General features: G+C 36.5%; 1 protein-coding gene across 6 annotated transcripts in view; it reads right to left on the reverse strand.

Annotated features, from left to right (window-relative positions):
- TERB1 (telomere repeat binding bouquet formation protein 1) overlaps positions 1-22,014 on the reverse strand; it is a 32,911-nt gene extending 10,897 nt beyond the window's left edge. For 4 of the 6 annotated variants that reach the window (XM_061387441.1, XM_061387437.1, XM_061387442.1 and 1 more), the window contains exons 1-11: positions 21,252-22,013; positions 16,678-16,740; positions 12,453-12,563; positions 12,150-12,278; positions 10,190-10,321; positions 9,037-9,097; positions 8,827-8,942; positions 8,603-8,725; positions 3,988-4,140; positions 2,492-2,623; positions 990-1,115 (exon numbers count right to left, since the gene is read on the reverse strand). In XM_061387441.1, the coding sequence (XP_061243425.1) occupies positions 990-1,115; positions 2,492-2,623; positions 3,988-4,140; positions 8,603-8,725; positions 8,827-8,942; positions 9,037-9,097; positions 10,190-10,321; positions 12,150-12,278; positions 12,453-12,563; positions 16,678-16,720 (1,126 nt within the window). In that variant the 5' untranslated portion in view covers positions 16,721-16,740; positions 21,252-22,013. Of the gene's footprint in view, positions 1-989; positions 1,116-2,491; positions 2,624-3,987; positions 4,141-8,602; positions 8,726-8,826; positions 8,943-9,036; positions 9,098-10,189; positions 10,322-12,149; positions 12,279-12,452; positions 12,564-16,677; positions 16,741-20,770; positions 21,210-21,251 lie in introns of those variants that run through there. The other 2 variants (XM_061387438.1, XM_061387439.1) reach the window with 2 other exon arrangements.
- Between the last annotated feature and the right edge of the window lie 252 nt (positions 22,015-22,266).

The following is a 22,266-nucleotide window of genomic DNA, read 5'->3' on the forward strand; positions in this document are numbered from 1 at the left end:
ATCCAAACCATCTTAACTGCCTAATTGGTAACGAAACTAAGTGGAAAGAAAGTGCTTGGCAGAAGTTGAGGACCCGAAGAGTCATAAAATAGACTTTACTTTTCAGAATTATAGGGAAAAAATAGCATGAAAACATGTTATACCAGGCATATAAACATGCTCAAGTTTATGCATACTGGTTTTAAAGTATTTTTTTAACACAGTTTCCACAACTGTGGATTATAGGTTCCTTCCTATAATTTTAAATTCTTTTACGTATTGTGGCTGCAATTTTCCTTTCAAAAGACCAAACTCCTTTTCAGGGCTATTTCCGCTATGCTCCAGCCATCAATTCTTGGATGCTCCAGGTTGTCTCGTCTCACAGGACCTTTGTGCCTCACTGTTGCTTATGCTTGAGACACTGGACCAAGACAAACTCCCTTCTTTTCACCTAATTAACTCTACATTCAGATCTCAGGTGAAAAATCACTTCCTCCCAAAGCCTGTTCTGCTCCAAGTCTAGGTCACTGTCTTTTATTACAGGTTAAGATCTGTGCTCCATCCAATCTTAACCTTTGCATTAATTTATAATAATATATTCATCTACTTCCTATTTCTCCAGTTAAACTGTTCTATGAGCACATAGACTGCTGTACCTTATCACTGTCTCCCTAAAGCCTAGCACAGTGCCTGGCAAATAAGAGGCACTCAAATATTTTTTAAATAAATAAATGAAAGTACTTTATATTATGATTTAATCCTAAGTCACCTGTAGCCCTCAGATTTAAGTCCTACAACTAAATCTGTCCACAGTGCATTAAATAAGTGAATTATCTATACTGTTGCTCCCTTCCACAGAAGTTTTTTTATATGCTGTAATACTCTAGCTGTCATGTCAAAATTATATAATCTACTTTTCAAATGTAAGAGGAGGCTGGGAGCTAAAAAGCAGATGTAAATTCTCTTTCAAAAACTTTGGTAGGCATTTTTTTAAGTAATAGTAAACTTACTAATTTTTTTGCAGTTGTGAAGCACAAAAGTGGCAGCTTTGTTTAGTTCCTCACTCTGAGATTCAGTTAAGGCTTGTATCATGAGTGGAAGGCCATTGTTTTTAAAAAAGTCATACTGATTTTCCTCTGGAAAACACATCAAAAATTAAAGTAGAAAATAGTTATTTCATCTTTCTTTGGGTGTGCCATGGGGCTTACGAGATCTTGGTTCCCCAAGCAGAGATCAAACTGATAGTGAAAGTGCCAAGTCCTAACCACTGGACCATCATGGAATTCTGAGAGTTATTTTATCTTAAACTATATGCATGAGGTCATAATTCTTTCTTGTGATAATTATCAACATAGTTCAAATTTAAAAATACAGAAAAACAAAGTTTCAAAAGTATTTTCAATTTAGAAAATAATCTACTTACATAAGATACCTACGTCTCATAAGTGATAATCTGTGAAATACAGCCACAGAGTAGTGTCATATCTCATAAGAGTAAATGAACTGTCCTCACTTGGTTTAAAAAAAGGTTTAGTTGCCAATTATACCGCAATTAAAAAATAAAAATTAATAATTTTAAAGGTATGCTGCTAAGTCGCTTCAGTCATGTCTGACTCTGTGTGACCCCATAGACGGCAGCCCACCAGGCTCCCCAGTCCCTGGGATTCTCCCGGCAAGAACACTGGAGTGGGTTGCCATTTCCTTCTCCAATGCATGAAAGTGAAAAGTGAAAGTGAAGTTGCTCAGTCGTGTCCAACTCTTCACGACCCCATGGACTGCAGCCCACCAGGCTCTTCCATCCATGGGATTTTTCAGCCAAGAGTACTGGAATGGGGTGCCATTGCTTTCTCCGTTTAAAGGCATAGTAAACCCTAAATTATATACAGGTGAAGAGAAAGTATAGAGAAATAAATGAATGGAGAGAATGGAAAATGAGGGGAGAGAGCAGAAGAAGCAAGAAAGCACAAAGAAAGGGAAATGGAAACGTGGGAGGAGGAGAGAGAGAAAAGTGAAGAAGGTTGGAAAGGAGGCAAGTGAAATGGCAGGAAACTAGAGAGGGAAAAAATGAAAGGGGAAGAGAAAAAATAGGAGAGAATGATAAATAGAGAAAGAAAGATAGAACTTTTTGAAGATTTTCAACAAGGGAGAACAGGATCATATCTGTGCAGCAATGTGAGGAATAGAATGAAAAAACGGAGACAGAAGGAAGAGGACACAAGGAGGACTCTCTTGCAAAAACCCTGATGAAAGATGTTGAGGGGCTAAGGGCTTAAGTTGGGAAAGTAGCACTGGAATTGAGTAGAAAATGATAAGGAAGGATAAACAGATGTATTCATAGAACCACAGGTCTTAGTGACTGACTGAATACCATGGATGAAGAAGGATGAGGAGCAATGAATGACTGGCTGGGGGACTAGGAGAAAGGCAACAGTACTTTTAAGTTGGGGAGGAAATAACAGTGTATTTCCACTCTACTGTTTTAATTAACATGCTAAATAAATCCAGTACTTACCACAATCCTCTGTACAATGACCAAGAGTAAGTATGACACTAAATTTTTCTCCTGAATCCAGATTGTCAAGAAGCAGCAATGCCAGAAGTTTTGAAACAATGTGGTACTTGGATAATACAACACCAAAAGTAGCTTAAAAAGGGGAAAAAAAAGAACAAGTACAAACTTACAGCTTATCCCTACCTATACATATTTTCCAGATATTACATATACTATTTTTCAGATCTTATCCTGGGAGAATGATATTATATATCTACATAGTATCTAAAATTCACATCTCATATAACATGTAATATATATGTATGACTATAAACAGATGCATTATAATAAGATGGAGGCTTATAAAGCCCTCATTAATTCCTCTTCCCATACTAAAGACATTATACTAAAGCAAATTTTTTGAAGGATGCTTTCTCCTAAGTTGTCCTGTATAGTGCTGTGAATATGAAGTAATAATACTACGTTCCCTAAAAGCTGCTTACTCTCATCTTACATACCTTGTCTTATCTAGACTGACAGTATAGACCTTCCTATGTAATCAATTCCTGCCTGTCATTGAAATACACTACTAGCTGGTCGTGGTTCTATTGATGTTAATGATGCAGTGAAGCATACTTGAATCTATACTGAGATGTGAAAAATTCAAGAAGTTACACTTCTCATGGGTTGTTGTTGGTTTTTTTTTTGCAGTTTTTAAAAACAGAGTTCAGAATCCAATAGTCCTGATAGCAACAAAAAGGTTGTGAATTCCTCAGAGGACTATGTCGTAATGATTTTTTTATCTCTAGAGCTTACATAGAGCCTAGCACATAACTGAATTTTTAAAAAATGATCTACCATTTTTTTCAGTTATTTATGAATTTCAAGAACTGCTTATTACAAAATTTGTGGACTATCATTCTTCAGTATTTGTACATGTGAGAAGCAGCTATGAGTTCTAGTCTAGTTCAGCCACTCAGTTGTTATGGTAGGATGAGTCCAACTCATACTTAACAGATAGAGGCATACCTTAATTCTTTACATCATTTTTTAAAATCTATAGCCATAAGTTTTAGTCTGGTTCAGCCACTCACTAGTTGTGGTAGGATAAGTTCCTCTCATACTTACTGGATAGAGGCATACCTTAATTCTTTATCTCATTTTTTAAAATCTATAAATCGGACTTTCCATTCCCTATGTCTCCAAAATGTCCCTTGATTTCTAATCTTTTTCATTTAATGCTGCTTTGTAAGTGAAACAAAGATTTAAGACTGACAGACTCTTCTCTTGATTCTATCATCAAATCTGAAATCAGAAGACCTAGATTTGAATCCTTAAGGACGTCATAACCTCCATGAGAAAATAAGGAGTCGGACTAGATAATTTCTAAGTTTCTCTCCCCCTTATGAGAAACTAGAAGTCCAATCCATGTTTGTGTTCAATACCATTTCAACACTCACCATGCCAAATTCAAACAAAATGCAACTGTGGAAAAATTACTAAGCATTTTCACTCACGATTATCAGCGATGCATGCATCCACTGTCTTTGTCACCACCACTGCAAGTTTAGCACTGAAAGGAGTCTTGTGTGAATCAGATTCCAGTTGCACAAGAACTTGAGACAATACATCCAGTCCACCCACAGATATAAAGTATTTCTGAACATAAGCTTAAGGAAAAAAGTAGCAGAACTATTAATACTTCAAATAAGACAAGTATATGGTTTCATTAAATTAACTTGTACTAAATATAACATTAACTTGACTTTTAAAAATACTTACTAAAAATCCCAAAATTAAAGAATGAAAAATCTAATCCTTACCTATGCATGTACATAATCACAAGACTGATTCTATTTACTTATACAAGAAACTCATTTCAACATAGTACAACCATATGTATAGTATAGTACTTCTTTCTTGTATGTTAGACATCTCATTTCATTGATCAAGAACTGGTAAATTTTGCAAGAATGATATTAAACTCAAGTCCTACAAGAGCTATAGATTCATTTATTTAGCTTGGTATTACAACCAGCAAGCTGCCTATTTTCTGAATTCCAAAATAACTCATTCCTCAGATTGGCTAAATCAACAAAAAACAAAGTAATTTAACTGTTTCAAAAAAACCCCACATATTTCATCCATCTTATTTAAGTAAGCCTAATTCTTTTACTTCTTAGAGCATAAAAGTATAACATATTACTGAGAGTCATAACAACTATTCCAAGCAAAGATTCAATGACAGATACATTTTTTAAAAGCCTTCAGTCTTTTGTTCCCCTGTTGAAAATGATTCTGATGGGTAAGTACCCCATGGGTCTATGCATTCAATAGTCTCTATAGCCCCTATCCAAGCAGGGGACATATAATCAATGGATATATGGGCTAATGATTATAATTCTGTGATAAACCTTCTTTCCGGTCTACCCTAGAACCACAAATTGAGCCAGGATGATTTAAACACAAAAAGTACTTTTTATATTAAAATTGTTTAATAAAACACAAAGCTCTTAATCTAAAAAAAATCATGTTCAAAAATTTCTATATCTGGGAACAGACTGTTAGGAAATGTTATTTAAGGCTATGTAAACATTTTCAGTTTCTCCAATTTCCCTGTGGCTTAGATAGTAAAGAATCTGCCTGCAGTGTGGGAGACCCCGGTTCTATCCCTGAGTCAGCAAGATCCCCTGGAAAAGGAAATGGCAACCCACTCCAGTATTCTTGCCTGGAAAATTCCATGGACAGAGAAGCCTGGTACACTATAATCCTGCAAAGAGTCAGACACGACTGGTGGCAAAGAGTCGGACATGATTGACCAACTTTCATTCATTCATTCATTCAGACATTTTCAGTATTACAGGGACTCCAAAATAGGTTTTACTAAAAAGTACTTTCAATTATATTCTATGTAATGAAAAATCAGACTTATAAGCAGAACATCCTAGTCTACACTTGTACAGAGTATTTAAAATTGTTGTTCAGTCACTAAGTCGTGTCCAACTCTTTGCGACCCCAGAGACTGCAGCATGCCATGCTTCCCTGTCCTTCACTATCTCCCAGAGTTTGCTCCAACTCATGTCTATTGAGTTGATGATGCCTCTAATCTATTTCATACCAATCCACTGAGAGTAATATGTTCCTCTATGTATCATTCATTTAAATTGGTATTTAAAGAAAGAGGAAATGTCAAAGCATCATGGAAATAGGTTTCAATTTTTGAAATTATATAGAGATATGTTCCTTTGCATGTGAGCATGTGAAAGACAACTATTTGCTTTAAATATCTGAATATAGATATACCACCAGCAATGTGTGAGAAAGTTCTAGTTGTTCCACAACCTCAATATTTAATGTCACTAGCCTTTTTACTTTTAGTCATGCTAGTGAGTGTATAGTGATATCTCCTTGGGGTTTTCCTGGGCACAAGTTCTTTATGAGATGTACATTTCGCAAATATTTTCTCCCAGTCGATGGCTTGCCTTTTCACCTTAACAGGAACTTTTGAAAAATAAAACATTTCGATTTCAGTGAACTCCAAATGATAATTTTTTCTTTGGTGGCTCATGTTTTTGTGTCCCAAGAAATGTGTATCTACTCCCAAATCATAAAGATTTGTTCCTGTTTTTGTCTAGACGTTTTATAGTTTATTTCTTATATTGAGGTATATAGATCATTTAAAGTTAATTTTTGTAGATTGTGTTAATTTTGTATACCAACTTCCCTGGTGGCTCAGATGGTAAAGAATCTGCCTGCAATGCGGGAAGGTTCAATCCCCAAATTGAGAAGATTCCCTGGAGAAGGGAATGGCAACCCACTCCAGCATCCTTGCCTGGAGAATTCTATGGACAGAGGAGCCTGGCGAGCTACAGTCAATTGAGTTGCAAAGAATCAAACACGATTGAGCAACTAACACTTCACTTCACTTCATACTGTGTAAGGTAAGGGTTGATATTCATATTTCACAGATAGGTAAATACTTTTACCAGCATCATTTATTTAAAATACTACATTTTCCAACACAGAGTTACCATGGCATCTTTGTAGAAAATCAACCATATGTGTGTGTGTGTGTGTGTGTGTGTGTGTGTCTATTTTTAGGCTCTCTATTTTGTTCCATTGATCTATACCTACACTTAACACCAGTACTACACTGTTGATTACTGTACAGTACATATTGAAATCAAGAAACATTAATTCTACAATTTTGTCCTTTTTCAAATAAATTTTACTACCCTAGCCCCTTTGCATTTCCATGTAAATTTTAGAATCAACTTGTCAATTTCTATAGAAAAGCCTGCTGAGATTTTGATAGGGAATGCTATGAATCTAGAGATGAATTTGAGAAGTGACATTATGACATAATTGAATCTTATAATCCATGAGTATGATATCTCTCCCATTAAGTTTTAACTTTTTTTAATCTCAGCAATGTTTTATAGTTTTCAGCATATATATATTCCACATATTTCACTAAATATATCCCTAAGTATTTTGAGTTTTTTATATTATCATAAATGATAGTCACTTTAAGTTCCTAATTGTTTCCATATGACCTTGTATCCTGCAACTTTGCTAAAATCACTTATTAGTTTTGTAGCTTTTTGTAGATTCTTATACAATCAGGTCACCTATGAATAAGTACTATATTTTCTTCTTTCTTTTCAATCTCTATGCCTTTTTTTTCATTTTTTTGCCTTATTGCACTGACTTGGATGTCCAATTAAATAAAGACAGTGGCCATCCTTGTCTTCTTTCCAATCTTAGGGGAAAAGCATTAAGTCCTTCACCATTTAAGTGTATTAGCTATAATATTTTGTAGAGGCCCTTTATCACATTGAGAAAGTTCCCTTCTGTTCCTAGCTCACCTAGGAACAGACAATCTTCTGTCATGAATGAGAAAGTTCCCTTCTGTTCCTAGCTCACCTAGGAACATGACAATCTTTTGTCATGAATGTATGTTAAATTACATGAAAAGCTTTTCCTACATTTTTGAAGATCATATTTTCTTTTCTAGTCTATGAATATTGTGAATTTCCTAATGTTAAACCAACCTTGCATTCCTAAAATGAATGTCACCTAATCAGAATACATTATCCTTTCTATATTTTGCTGGATTGATTTGTCAATATTTTGTTACGGGTGTTTACATCTATATATATATAGGATATTGGCCTATAGTTTTCTTGTAATGCTTTTTTCAAGCTTTAGTATGGAAATAACGCTGGCCTTAAAAGTTTGTTGGGAAGTATTTTTTCTACTTCTACTTCTTGAAATAATTTATGTAGAACTCTTTTTCCTTAAATGTTTGGTAGAATTTACCAGTGAAGCCTTTATGACCTAGAATTTCCTGTGTTAAGGTTTTAAACTACAAATTCAATTTCTGTGTTAGATACTGAATACTCAGGTTATATATTTCTTCTTGAGTGAGCTTTTGTAGCTTGTCTTTCAAAGAATTTGTCCAGTTCACTTCAGTTATCTAATTTAGTGGCATAAAGCTATATTCCTCATAATTTGGGCCTTCTCTCTATTTTGTGATTAGTCTGGGTAAAGGATCCATTTTACTGATCTTTTCAAAGATCTAGTTTTTGGTTTAATTTATTTCTCTATTCTGTTCTTTTTATATTTCATTGATTGCTAATGTTCTCTTTATTATTCCCTTTGTTATGCTTACATTGACTTTAACTTGTTTTATTATTTAGTTTCTTAGGTGGAAACTAATATAATTGATTTGGGACCTTTTTTCTTTCCTATGCAAGCCTTTCCGTCAAAAATATTGTGTTTTCATCATCATTAAGTTAAAAACATTTCTAATTTCCTTTGTAATTTTTTTTGACTCATAGGTTTGTGTTTTTGTTTTGATGTGGGTTTTTAGTATTTTGTTGCTTAATTTCTAGATATTAGGAACTTTTCTAGATGTTTTATTTTTATTAATTTCTAATTTTTTCAGAGAACACTCTATGTGGGTTTTTATAGTTTTGCTATGTTTTTCTATGTATAAGATTTTAACTTATACAATAGTAAAATGCATCCAAAACGACCCAATTTACTTGGAATTCATTAATTAATTCAACAGGTTATGCTTTGAAATATAGTTCTTCAAATAAAGCCTGGAGAATAATGAATACTTACTGTTATTTGCAAGAGTGAGTCCAATAAATGAGCAAATAGGGCGAATTATCTCAGCTTTCATGCAATTTATCAGCCAGTCATTAGCATGCATAAAAAGTGAGCAGCAAAGCATTTGATTTTCATCTGAAAGGGATAAAGGCAATCATATTTTAGTATACTTGGAAAATATCAGCTTTTTATTTGTTTTTAGTCTTTTTTTGTATTTAAATATTTGAGATAATTACCATTTTGAGGATTGTTGACACAGACACACAGAGTACTACACACTGAAGACCACAACTGATAACTCTGAAAAGCACTTTCATCTGACAAATTCAACTCATATTTTGAAAGAACAGTCCTATTAGGTTAAAGAGTAAAGAAAGTAATTAATACATATGTGTTAAGGTATTAAGCTATGAATAATTAATAAGAAGAAACATATATTTACTTACTTGAACAACTGTGATAGAACTGAAATACAACCTGTTTCTCTCACAAGTGTCTGTCCAGTCCCTTAAAAAAATTGCCATGTATTACATGAAAGATTTCTGTTTAGAAAATAATTTTGCACAAATGGAAAACAACATTTAAGCAGTACTTTTAATAAATAACTTTCAGCCATTTTAAAGTATTATAAAGTACAATACAGAATTACAGTAGGTAAAAAATATATAATCAAGATTATTATGGAAAATGTATTACTTATGCTTAGAGAATGACAGTATTCAAATTTCCTCTAAAAATCACAAAACATTTATTTTGCATAGTTCTGTATTATAGTACCAAAATATGCTCCAAAATAGAAAAAAATAATTTAAAATATTAAAAACTGAAAAAATAAAATCTAGAAGCATTTAAATGCATATAAAATTTCTAACAATTTGAAGATCGAAATAAAGCAACAAAAAAATAGCCTTTAGCCTGAGCAAGAGGTATACAGGAACACTCTATATACTATCTTTGCAACTTTTTGTAAAGCTAAGATTATTCCAAAATAAAACTAAAACAACAAAAGCAAAGTAAAACTTTAGCCAAGAGCTACATGAAATTTAAGGTCATTGCTGACTGATATAATGACCTTAAATCTGATGATAACTGAATGGCCAATTCAATGGAAAATCAACCAAATAAATTCATTAAATGGGGCTTCCCTGGTGGCTCAGCAGTAAAGAATCTGCCTGCCAGTGCAGGAGACGTGGGTTCGATCCCTGGGTCAGGAAGATCTCCTGGAGAAGGAAATGGCAACCCATTCCAGTATCCTTGCCTGGGAAATCCCCTGGACAGAGGAGCCTGGTAGGCTATAGTCCATGGGGGTCACAAAAGAGTTGGACATGACTTAGTGTCAAAACAACAACAATTCATTAAATGCTTCTTTTTGCTTTTAATCCCATTCCTTTTCAATGCTAGTTAAATAATACAAATCACTTTACTATTTTTTAAATTAATAAATATTAAATAATTAAAATCATGCTATATTGTCTTTAGAACCAGTAGTTCTAAAAAGTTAGTAAGGTTTTAAAAGGCACTGACTAGAATAAAAAAATTAATACTGTCCCAATTTATTATTTTTAAAAATATTTCTATAACATAAGAGAATGTACTTACTGTTATTTGAAACCAGAACCAAAATAACATAGACAGACATTCTTTTCAAATTTGTGTTTGAATCACTGTTAGATAAGAACCAAGTTAAGTCTTCAAACAATTCTGAAGTACATAAAGTCTGCTGACAGTAAACTGAAACATGAAAATATAATTTTAATTTCTATGTATTAGCACAAACAAGTTTTAAAATATGCTGAACAAAATATAAAATTGTCATTATGGATGGTTCTCAACCAAGTCTCATTTCACTGACATTCATCAGTCATATAACAAATTCTGACAAATTTAAGTGCTTACTCAATTAGCAGACCAAAGAAGCAGTATCTTAATCAGAAGGACTTGACCTAGCTCTAAAGCATGTATTGCAATCTCATAGAATTTTCAGTAACTACATTTCAAAGTTAAGCCTAACAAAAATATAAGATAAAACATGACCCAAAAATTTGAGGAGAAGTAACAAAATGTAGCCAAAAAAAATTTAAGAAAATTCAGAAACCTGCTTTAGAAAAGGGGGTAAATGATAGTTGTGCTATTTTTAAAGACTCTTCTAGATATAAAAATATCTTTCCAAAAAGCAAAAATGATACCTACCTGATAAGGAGGGGTTCGTTGGTGATAATCATGCAATAAGCAGAATTGTAAAACATAATTTGAACACATATATCCAGTGTCTAAAACAGTTTTTAGACACTCTCAAAGGCAAAGACAATGTCTTATTTACCCCCAGTGCCTAGAGCATAACTTATTCTCAAAACAAGTGATGAAGTTAATGGATGAAAATATAAGAATATAAAGTTATTTGACAAATTGATGGTTTAGATTTAACTTCATTTCAGGTACACTACAAAAAAAATATTTTTGTCAGCCACACCCAAAACATGGAGAAGGAAATGGCAACCCATTCCAGTGTTCTTGCCTAGAGAATCCCATGGACAGAGGAGTTGGCAGGAAACAGTCCGTGGGGTCGCAAAGAGTCAGACACAACTGAGCGGCCAAGCACCCAAAACATCTTTATCCACATACAAGATGGTTGTGGGTTACCTTAATATTCTGATTCAAGTACCCAAATATACAGACAGTGAACAGAATAGAAAAACTAAAGATAGACTCACTAAGTGATAGTGGCTGCATCTCAAATCAATGTGAAAAAGATCTACTTTACAATAAGAGTTGGGATAGCTGGACTGCCACATAAAACTGGAACCATTCATCATCTCATACCCCAGGAAAATACAAAAAGAATAAAATATGCAAAAATAAAAAATAAAGTCACACAAGTACCAAAAGAAAACGTGGGTGGATTCCTCTATAATCTGGGAATATGGGAAAACTTCCTCCGATTCAAAATTCAGAAACAAGAAAGGAAAAGAATGATGAATTTATTTTTATAAAAATAAAAAAACTTTTGTATGGCCAAAAAAAGGGGGGGGGGATAAGCATAGTAAAAGACAAAAGTAAAAAAATGTTTCCAACTATTGGCAAGAAAAAAATTATGAAAGATTTCGAAATGGATGATAACAAGTACTGAACGTCCTGTCTAGCCTTCTTTCTAGATTATTTGTGCCTTTTACTGTCTTTGGGCTATTTCATAACTCTAGAAAACTGATAGTGACCCAAGTTATTCTTGTCCACAGAAATGCAAAACATTTTGACCAGTAGAATGCAACTGATCTTTGACCTGCAGACACTGACTAGTTATGTACCTGTTCATAAAATTCAGCTTTCCCAAAAGTCTACAGCACTGTTTTTTGCCATTACTTTTGAAGCAGTTTTAACATTTTACTGCTTCCCTCATTAGTTAAAAAGTTAAATAAAATATTTGGCATGCATTAATTTAAATAAAACATTTGGATAAAACTATCCAGACATGTAAAAAATTTAATTCTAAAATTATACTTCAATAGTTTGTTAAAGTAAAACACAATGCTTAGGAAAGTGAAATAAAGTTTTCATATTTTACCATTTTGCTCTGCAACAGCTCCTAATGTATATAAGGCTGCTTCTTTTACCATACTATGTTCACTTGACTTTGCAAGATTTTTCACAAACATCAAACCACCAATTTCCCGAAAATAAAGACCTGCATTACCTGTAAAATTTGCAGACAAAACAAAGATTTATTATAATTATTCTTTTAAGGACAATAAATCACATGAACATAGTAACATATAAAATAACTGAATAGAAGAGAAAGAACAATGCATATTTCGTATATCACAATACTACAAAGAATCACAAACAAAATTTCACTATCACGTCTTACTGTTTTGTTGGCAAATTGAATGAATAGTAACCAAAGCTTCCTTTTGTGAAAAAGCATTGTCCATTTGATACTTCAGACACTCCAATAATAAGTTCAGGTCAGTCTTCACTTCTAAAGAACAAAAATTTCATTATTTTAAACATTTCCTTTCAAAAACTAATCATTTAAGTTTCACCCTCAAAATACATATTTTTGTTTTTTAAATAATATGTATTACTTTTTAAAAATCCAACAAGGACTAAAAATATGTAAAAGAAAGATGCTCCTTAAATAAAACAACTTGAAATGAGCTTCTTATAATTATTTGATTTTCCCCTCACACAAAATATAGGAAAAGAAAATACAATTATTATTCTATTAAAGCTGCTGCTGCTGCTGCTAAGTTGCTTCAGTCGTGTCCGACTCTGTGCGACCCCATAGACAGCAGCCACCAGGCTCCCCCATCCCTGGGATTCTCCAGGCAAGAACACTGGAGTGGGTTGCCATTTCCTTCTTCAATGCATGAAAGTGAAAGGTGAAAGTGAAGTCGCTCAGTCGTGTCTGACTCTTAGCGACCCCATGGACTGCAGCCTATCAGGCTCCTCCATCCATGGGATTTTCCAGGCAAGAGTACTGGAGTGGGGTGCCATTGCCTTCTCCGGTAATTAAAGCTACTTTGGTTTAAATATTTATTTAGAATGAACTGAATGAAAGTGAAATACAGTATATTAGAATTGGTGGGATGTACTAATTGCCTGATGGTCCAGTAGTTAAGACTTAGCACTTTCAGTGCTGGGGCCTGGGTTTGATCCCTGGTTGGAGAACTAAGATCCCACAAGCCATGAAGCATACACACCTCCAAAAAAAAAAAAAAAAGAATTTGTGGGATGCTACTAAATCAGTGTTTAGGAGAAATGTGTAATGCTAAATGTCTACATTATAAAAGAAGAAAGTCACATATTAATGATCTCAGCTTCCACCTTAAAGAAACTAGTGAAAGGGTAAGGAATAAGCAGAAGGAAGGAAATCATAAAGATCCAAGCTGAACTGCAGAGCCAGGTCTTTGAGGACATCAGTAAAGCCAATAAACCCCTAGACAAACTGATCAGGAAAAAAAAGAGCAAAGATAAAAATTACCAATATCAGACTGAGACAGATGCATCAACATAGCTTCTAAAGATATTCAAAAGATAATAATGATCATGTACAACTTCATACCTACAGATTCAATGACTTAGGTGAATGGACAAGTTGCTTCAAAGAAACAAATTACCAAAACTCGCCCAAGAAGAAATAAATATTATATATATATGAAACAGATTGAAATCATAGTTTAAAACCTTTCTATAAAGAAAACCCCAGGTTCAGATGGCTTCATCCGTAAATTCTTCCCAACATTTAAGGAAGAAATAATGTCAATTCTACACAAAGTTTTCCAAAAAGTTTCAAAAGAAATAATACTTTACAACTTATTTTAGGAAAGTATTATTTCCTCATTCTAATATTAAAACTAAGTCATTAGAAAGGAAAAAAGAAAACTACAGACCAATATCCCTCACAAACATACATGCAAAAAACTCTAAACAATTTTAACAAGTTGAATTCAAAAATAAATTAAAATAATAATGCATCATGACCAAATGAGTTTATCCTAGGAATGCAGGATTAGTTTATGATTTTAAAAATCAATGTAATACAACAAACTAAAACAGAATACGTCATTTAGTATATGCAAAAAAAGCATTTGATAAAATAAAATTTCATTTCTGATCTAAAAAAAAATTCAGCAAACTTGAAATAGAAAGGAACCTCCTTAACCTGATGAAGTATATCTACCAAAAACCCTACAGTAAATATCCTACTTAGCAGAGAAAGAATTCATTCTTTCTCCCTAAGGAACAAGACAGAGATGTTTACCATTGTACTGGAGAAGCTAGCCAATGTCGTTCTATTTAACATTACATTTATCATTGCACTAGAGAGTCTAGCCAGTGCCATCAGGTAAAAAAAAAGAAAAGGCATCCAAATTGGGAAGGAAGTAATAAAACTATCAGTATTCACATACGACATGGCCTTCTATGTAGATAATCTGATGGAATCTGCAAAATAGCTACCGAACTAATAAGTGAGTATAGTAAGGTTTCAGAATATCCACTAACATGCAAAAATCAGTAACATTTCTATATACCAGCAATAAATAATTGGAAACTGAAACTCAAAACCAATGCCAATTAAAATGGCATAAGAAATATGAAACACTGGAAGTTCCCTGGTGGTACGGGGGTTAAGACTCTGTGCTTGCATTGCAGGTGGTACAGGGTTGATCCCTGGTTAGGGAACTAGGATCCTGCACAAGCTGTGGCCAAAAAAGAGAAAAAGAAGTTTTATTGGCAAAAGATGTGAATTACATACACACTAAAACTAAAAAATACGGTGAGGTATTAAAGAAGACTGAAATAAAGGAAGTGATACACCTTGTTCATGGGTAAGAAGATTAAATACTGTTAAGATGTCAGTTCTCCCCCAAATTGATCTAGAGATTCAATGCAATCCCAACAGGCTATTTTGGTACAAGTTGACAAGCTGATTTAAAAATTCATACGGAAATGCAAAGGACCTAAAATAGCCAAACAATTCTGAAAGAGAAGAGTAAAGATGGAAGACTCAACTGTCTTTAATTTCAAGACTTAATACAAACCTACAGTAATCAAGAGTATAGTATGGCATCAACAGATAAACAGATAAATGAAACAGAATACAGTTCAAAAATAAACCCATATATAGGAGTGGCTATTTTTTTTTTTTTTTAAAAAGGCAATGTAGAGAAGAAAGCATAGCCTTTTCAACAAATGGTGTTGGAACAACTGGATATTCATATTCAAAAAAACAATAAAACAAAACTTGAATCCATTATTCACTAATTAGAACTAATTAGAACTGTAGTTCTAAATGTAAAATTTGAAACTATAAAACTTAAAAAAAAATATATATATATATATTTGGCTGCGCCACATCTTAGTTGTGGCATGAAGGATCTCCTACCTTCTTCTGGAATGTGGAATCTTTTAGTTGGAGTATGAGGGGTCTTTTCAGGTGCAGCATGCAGGATCTTGTTAGTTGTGGCATGCAAAGTCTTAGTTGCAGCATGTAGAATCTAGTTCCCTGACCAGGGACAGAACCTAGCCCCCTACAGTGGAAGTGTGAAGTCTTAACCACTAGACCACCAGGAAAGTCCCTTCACAAATTCTCTTATCTCTGTACCTCTTATACGATCCTTAACATTACAACCACCCTCTAGTTACTGCCATATATCTTCAGATAAGCTCTGAAGAGCAAGCTATTCACGGGAATCCCTGGTGCCTCAATGGTAAAGAATCCGCCTGCGATGCAGGAGACTTGAGTTTGATCCCTGGATCAGGAAGATCCTCTAGAGAAGCAAATGGCAACCCACTCCAGTATTCTTGCCTGGGAAATCCCACAGACAGAGGAGCCTGGCAGGCTACAGTTCATGGGGTTGCAAAGAGTTGGACATGACTTAGCAACTAAACAACCACCACCAAGCTATTCATACTGTCTCCAAATTATTTCCCACCCAGACCTCAATATACTGCAATCTGGCTGAAATCTATTAAGTTTACTATTGATAAAACAAATTAAGTCCAGTGGATACTTCAGTCATCATCTGTGACATTTAAGACTGAGCCTCTTGGGTATGAGGGTAATGAGAATGCCTTTCGCAAAGCATTCTCATAAGGCTAATTTCCTAAATACCACATTCCTGTCTCTTTACCTTTCTGAAATGTTTTTCTTAGTCTTTTTTGGGGGTGGTCCTCTTCCTCAGCCAAACCCTGATGTGATGGGGTCCATCGGGGAGTACTATTTCCCAGCCTATTATATTTTAGTATTTCCTCTCTGGTTAACCTCCTCCATTTCCATGAATTAAATTTCCATTTTTCTGAAGACAAGTCTGAAATTTGCTGGTGGTCCTCTCAGGTTTCCACTGTTATTACATATACCTCCATTGAATCAGCTATCATATGGTATTCTAATTATCAGCATGCCATCTCCCATTAGAATGTCAGTTTCCTGAAGTCAGTGTGACTGGTACAGACTAGATGTTTAATAAATATTTATGTAAATTACTGAATAATTCTTTCAATTCCTGGAGCCTGTCAGATAATCTGCAGTATATTCCACAAATAGACTAAAAAACAAATCCCAGATATATGATCCATAAATTTCTCACCTTGTATTTTCTTTGTGTCCTCACTTTCCATGCTTGTCTGCATTCTTTTTCCTTATATTTCATCTATAAGATAAAGGTATTCTCTCAATTTAAATCTATTTTGAGATTTCCAGAAGTGCAGTATGCAAAGGAGTAGGAAAAGAACACGTGTGCTCAGTCGTGTCCGACTCTGCAACCCCATGGACTGTAGCCCGCCAGGCTACACTGTCCATGCGATTCTCCAGGCAAGAATACTGGATTGGGTTGCCATTTCCTTCTCCAGTAGATCTTCCTGACCCAGGGATCAAACTCACATCTCCTGAACTGGCAGGGTAGATTCTTTACCAATGAGCCACCAGGGAAGCCCCTGAAACTTACTAGATATTAGGTATACTTAAGTTCTCTGTGGCTCAGTTTCCTCATCTATAAAATAGAAATTTCCAACTTTATAGAGTTGTTACAAGAATTAAAATTGAGAACATACATGAATGCACCTCACATTCTTAAGTTCTACAGGCACTTAAGGTTCAATAGGTTTTATTAAACAAACACATGAATTATTGATTGAATCTAACTGCTCTGCTCCTCCTTCCTTATTTCCTTTTCTGTAAATTTTCCTCCCATCATTTCAGATTGGGCACCCCTCCATGAATCAGAGGTTTAGAACACAAATACACACACACTCTTTAGATGTGCATTTCTCTTCACAAGCTTAGCTTAATACTAAAGTTTTTTTCTAACAACTTCTGCTTACGTTCAAGCTTAAATCTTTGTTTATAAATCATTCATTAGAAGAATTTTAAAAATAACTGGCAACCCTAATATGGCCTCTCACATTCTTTACTTTAAAATGCTAAACTGATTTTTTTAGAAAAAGATATCAGCGTCCAGTCAACTTCTTAGAACAATAAATCAGGACTCAAAGAATTCAAAAATTCTTATTTAACCCAATACTATGTAGGTAAAGGGAGACAATTATTCTATTGCTCATTCTTACTCTCAAAATTAAAATTCCCAACAAAAAATTTAATGACAAATATGCAAATCTTTTATAAAGTAATATACACATATTTACTGGGGGCTTCCCAGGTGGTGCTAGCAGTATAGAACCTGCCTGCCAATCAGTTCAGTTCAGTTCAGTTGCTCAGTCATGTCCAGCTCTTTGCGACCCCATGGACCCTATGCCTGCCAATGCAGGAGATGTAAGAGACATGGGTTTAATCCCTGGGTCAGGAAGACCGCCTGGAAGAGGCCATTGGCAATCCACTCCAGTATTTTTGCCTGGAGAATCCCATGGACAGGGGAGCCTGGCAGGCTACAGTCCACAAGGTCACACAGAGTCGGACGTGACTAAAGTGACTTAGTACACGTGCATACACACGTTTACTAGTTTTGGCAGTTTTTTAACCTAAATATTCCATTAAAAAAGGAATGGGTAGGTACATCATAGTATATCCACAGGATAGGATATTGTTACAAGAATATTGACATTTACTTGAAATGTTTGATAACATGGAAAAATGCTTATGTTACAATATAATCAAAAAGAGCAAGACTCAAAATTTTATCTACAGTATGACCCCAACTATCTAGAGGCAAATATAAAATTAGATGGAAAACAGCAACATATTAACACTTGTTGTCTTTAGCTGGTAGTGTTTTATTTCACTGTTTCTCATTTTTCACAGGTTTTGTAATAGAAGCTTCTAATGTTCAGCAAGTCCAATGGTAGGTCAGGCCCTGTAAACCTCTATAAACCTATTATTTTTAGTCTTTACAGCAACCATGCAAGGGAGCTATAAGGATAGACGAGGAGAAAGTAACAATTTGTCCAAGTTCAAACAGCTAGTAAGTGACAGAGCTGAAATGAGAATCAAGAAAACTGAGGTAAGGGCTACACTCTTATCCCCCGTTACTCTGTTTCCTACATATAATTTGGAGACATGTTATAAAGAGACATACTATATATACATAAAAGTATACAGGAAAATTTTCATTCTTTTTTAAAGGTTGAGTTGTCTATGAGCAAATGTGTTAAGATTTGGAAAAAGACTAGATTAAAAAGCAATCTGTTGAAACATTAGTCTATTCAGTGGGGAAGGACAAGGTGGGATGAATTGAGAGAGTAACACTGAAACATATACATGACCATGTGTAAAACAGAAAGCTAGTGGAAAGATGCTGTAAAGCACGGGGAGCTCTGTGACAACCTAGAAGGGTGGGATGGAGTAGGGGTGAGAGGGAGGTTCAAAAGGGAGGACATATGTACATTTATGGCCGATTCATGCTATTGTATGACAGAAACCAACACAGCATTCTAAAGTAATTATCTTCCAATTAAAAATATTTCTGCTAAAAAAATAGTCCATTGTATCATACATGGAGGTTTTTGCTTTGTGAGATAGTTTAAGGACTAGTTCCTTCATTTTAGTCGATCTGCTTTTTAATAAGATTTTCATTATTAAAGAGGGATATAACTTTTAAATTGAAACTGACAACACAAACTACCTTCTAGTCCCCTTTTTTATACCATTTTTAAATAAATAGTTACACAGTAAAATAAAGTTTGCCAAATATCTAGTAACATTAAAAACAAGTCATTATATTTACTTGCTACATATTTAAAAACATCCACGGCAAAGGACAAGTTATAACTTTCAAGTGATTAATAATTATAAAATTAATTTTAAAGTATAAAATACAGTATATTCCCAAGAACAAAAGCACCTGCTCCAATAAAGCATATTGTTAAGTTTATTTTCAGAAGTTAGTGAATAGATGCAAACTGTCATGAACAAGATTTCAAAATCATTTACTGCATTCTCACAAGAGGAAAAAAGGGATTCCTCCCCCCATCACCCTCCTCACCCCCCAGGTACCAGAAAGAAACTACCCTAGTTACAGGTTTCACTCAATAAATTCCCCAAGCTCAAATTAAAACTTAAGTAAGTAAAGGAGCTGAACATTACTTATGTGGTCTAGAACATGTTAACATGAAAAGCTTTTTGAAATCTAAATAGCACCCCCAAAATATTAGAACGATAAATGACATCATTCTGTGGATAAGGCTGGCAGGGGTGAAAATCCCACAATAAACGCCACCACTAAGTAGCTGACAGTGGATCCCCAGCTTGGACTCATTCGCGTGGAAACATTCCTCTAAAGCAGGCAAGGCAGGAGAGAAAGGGCCAGTATGCAAGTAATGTTAAACTTTCTCTTAAAATAGTTTGCTACTGCTACTGCTAAGTCGCTTCAGTCGTGTCCGACTCTGTGCGACCCCATAGACGGCAGCCCACCAGGCTCCCCCGTCCCTGGGATTCTCCAGGCAAGAACACTGGAGTGGGTTGCCATTTCCTTCTCCAATGCATGAAGGTGAAAAGTGAAAGGGAAGTCGCTCAGTCGTGTCCGACCCTCAGCGACCCCATGGACTGCAGCCTTCCAGGCTCCTCCATCCATGGGATTTTCCAGGCAAGAGTACTGGAGTGGGGTGCCATTGCCTTCAGAAATAACACTCGATTGGGTCCAGAAACAGGCTGCCAGTACCAGGAGCCATTTCACTACATCAGCACTCCCAGCCTCAGGAGCCTGGAGCCGCCGGTCTGCATCCACCCGCATCACCTTATCCCAGTTTCCAGAGGTAACTGATAGACGTCTTTCCCAAGATGGAGGGCAAACTCCACCCTGTTTCGTCAATTGGCGCTCCTTAACCCCCCCTGGCGGAGAAGGCAGGAACTTCCCTGGTGGCTCAGACGGTAAAGCGTCTGCCTGCAATGCAGGGGACCTCGGTTCAATCCCTGGGTCAGGAAGACCCCCTGGAGAAGGAAATGGCAACCCACTCCAGTACTCTTGCCTGGGAAATCCCATGGATGGAGGGGCCTGGTAGGCTGCAGTCCATGGGGTCGGTAGGAGTCGAACACGACTGAGCGACTTCCCTTTCACTTTTCACTTTCATGCATTGGAGAAGGAAATGGCAACCCACTCCAGTGTTCTTGCCTGGAGAATCCCAGGGAGGAGGGGGGGGCCTGGTGGGCTGCTGTCTATGGGGTCACACAGAATCGGACACGACTGAAGCGACTTAGCAGCAGCAGCAGCAACCCCCCCTGGCCTGGCTCACCTAAATAGCTGGAGGAAACTCCTTTTGAAGAGCATAGGTGGTCCCTCGGGCCTTTCCCTCTTAGTCCAGGGTTCTCCAACTCCTGCAGTGAGCGGGGCGCTGGTTAGCGACCTGAGGCCGGCCCCATCACTTGCGATTCACCCGCAGGAGAGTGGGTGGGTCCGAAAATCAGTCCCTTTAACATGCCTTCCACCTCAGGTGATGCAGCACATAGGAACTCACACCCGACCCGAGAAACGACCTCCGCAGCAGCGCACACCTCCTTCGTGTATCAGAATAACCTGGGGAGACCCCCGGGGATTCTGAAGTACTATCAGACCGAAAACTGCCAGGGTCAAGCCTCCTAAGTGGTACGTGACACTTCTTTTTCCCTGTGGAGGCCGCAGCCGGGGAAGGCCGCCTCCTTAGGAGGGCCCCTTCCCGCCACCTCATTCCATTCCTTCTTGTGGGTCTGTTAAGGTTAGGGCGAGGTGTAACGCACCCCAGACATTCCACAGGAGGCGACGGGCGGATTCCCAGGAGGGGATGAGGCAGGGCCCGAAGGCGCAGAGTGGAGTCTGTGGCCTTTACCCTTAAGTCGCAGCGCGTTGGGTTTCGCCCTTTCTCCCTCCACGCGTGCCTAGTTTGACGCCGGACCGTTTCCCGCCGAGAGGGCGGGAGCACTTCCGAGGGGCGGGACTTCCGGCCGTCCCACCCCCAATCGGAGTCAAATGCGCGCAGCCGCTCACCAGCACTCCAAAGGGCCGGGGTTTAGTAACTGTGCGCCTGTTAAGTGGTGGAAAGTCACAACGTGAAACGAGAACTCCTCTAAGCTCACCGCTCTCCATGTAAAGGGCTTTCTTTCCTTAGAGGGGCGTCTGCCTCAAGAACTTAGAACTGGCCATAGAGTCGCTGAGGCCCAGCAGGTGTATGCAGACGTGGAGACTAAGACTAGGCCTTACGAGCCCCAATAGCACCCCACTCCAGGACTCTTGCCGGGAAAATCCTATGGAGGGAGGAGCCTGGTAGGCTGCAGTCCATGGGGTCGCTAAGAGTCGGACACGACTGAGTGACTTCACTTTCACTCTTCACTTTCATGGATTGGAGAAGGAAATGGCAACCCACTCCAGTGTTCTTGCCTGGAGAATCCCAGGGACAGGGAAGCCTGGTGGGCTGCTGTCTATGGGGTCGCACAGAGTCGGACACGACTGAAGTGACTTAGCATAGCATAGCATACGAGCTCCAAGCCCTGCCTTCATTCCTCTCTTCCAGTCTTCCCTCTCCCTCCCCTTTGTAGCCTGCTTTTGTTTTCTGATAAAACTATACATTTGAAATGTGTTTTCTTTAAATTGTATTAGTTTTAGCAAATAGTGATGGGTACAAAGATCTCCACAGCTAAAATCTGCACATGCCTTAAATTCATTATTTAAGCCTAAGAAAAAAATATTTTAAGCTGTTTCTAATGTAATCCATTTCTATAAGTAACTTTGAAATAGCAAGCCAGAAATAATGAACTC

This window comes from Bos javanicus, chromosome 18 (assembly GCF_032452875.1).
Source record: "Bos javanicus breed banteng chromosome 18, ARS-OSU_banteng_1.0, whole genome shotgun sequence".
In the NCBI taxonomy this organism is placed as follows: Eukaryota; Metazoa; Chordata; class Mammalia; order Artiodactyla; family Bovidae; genus Bos; species Bos javanicus.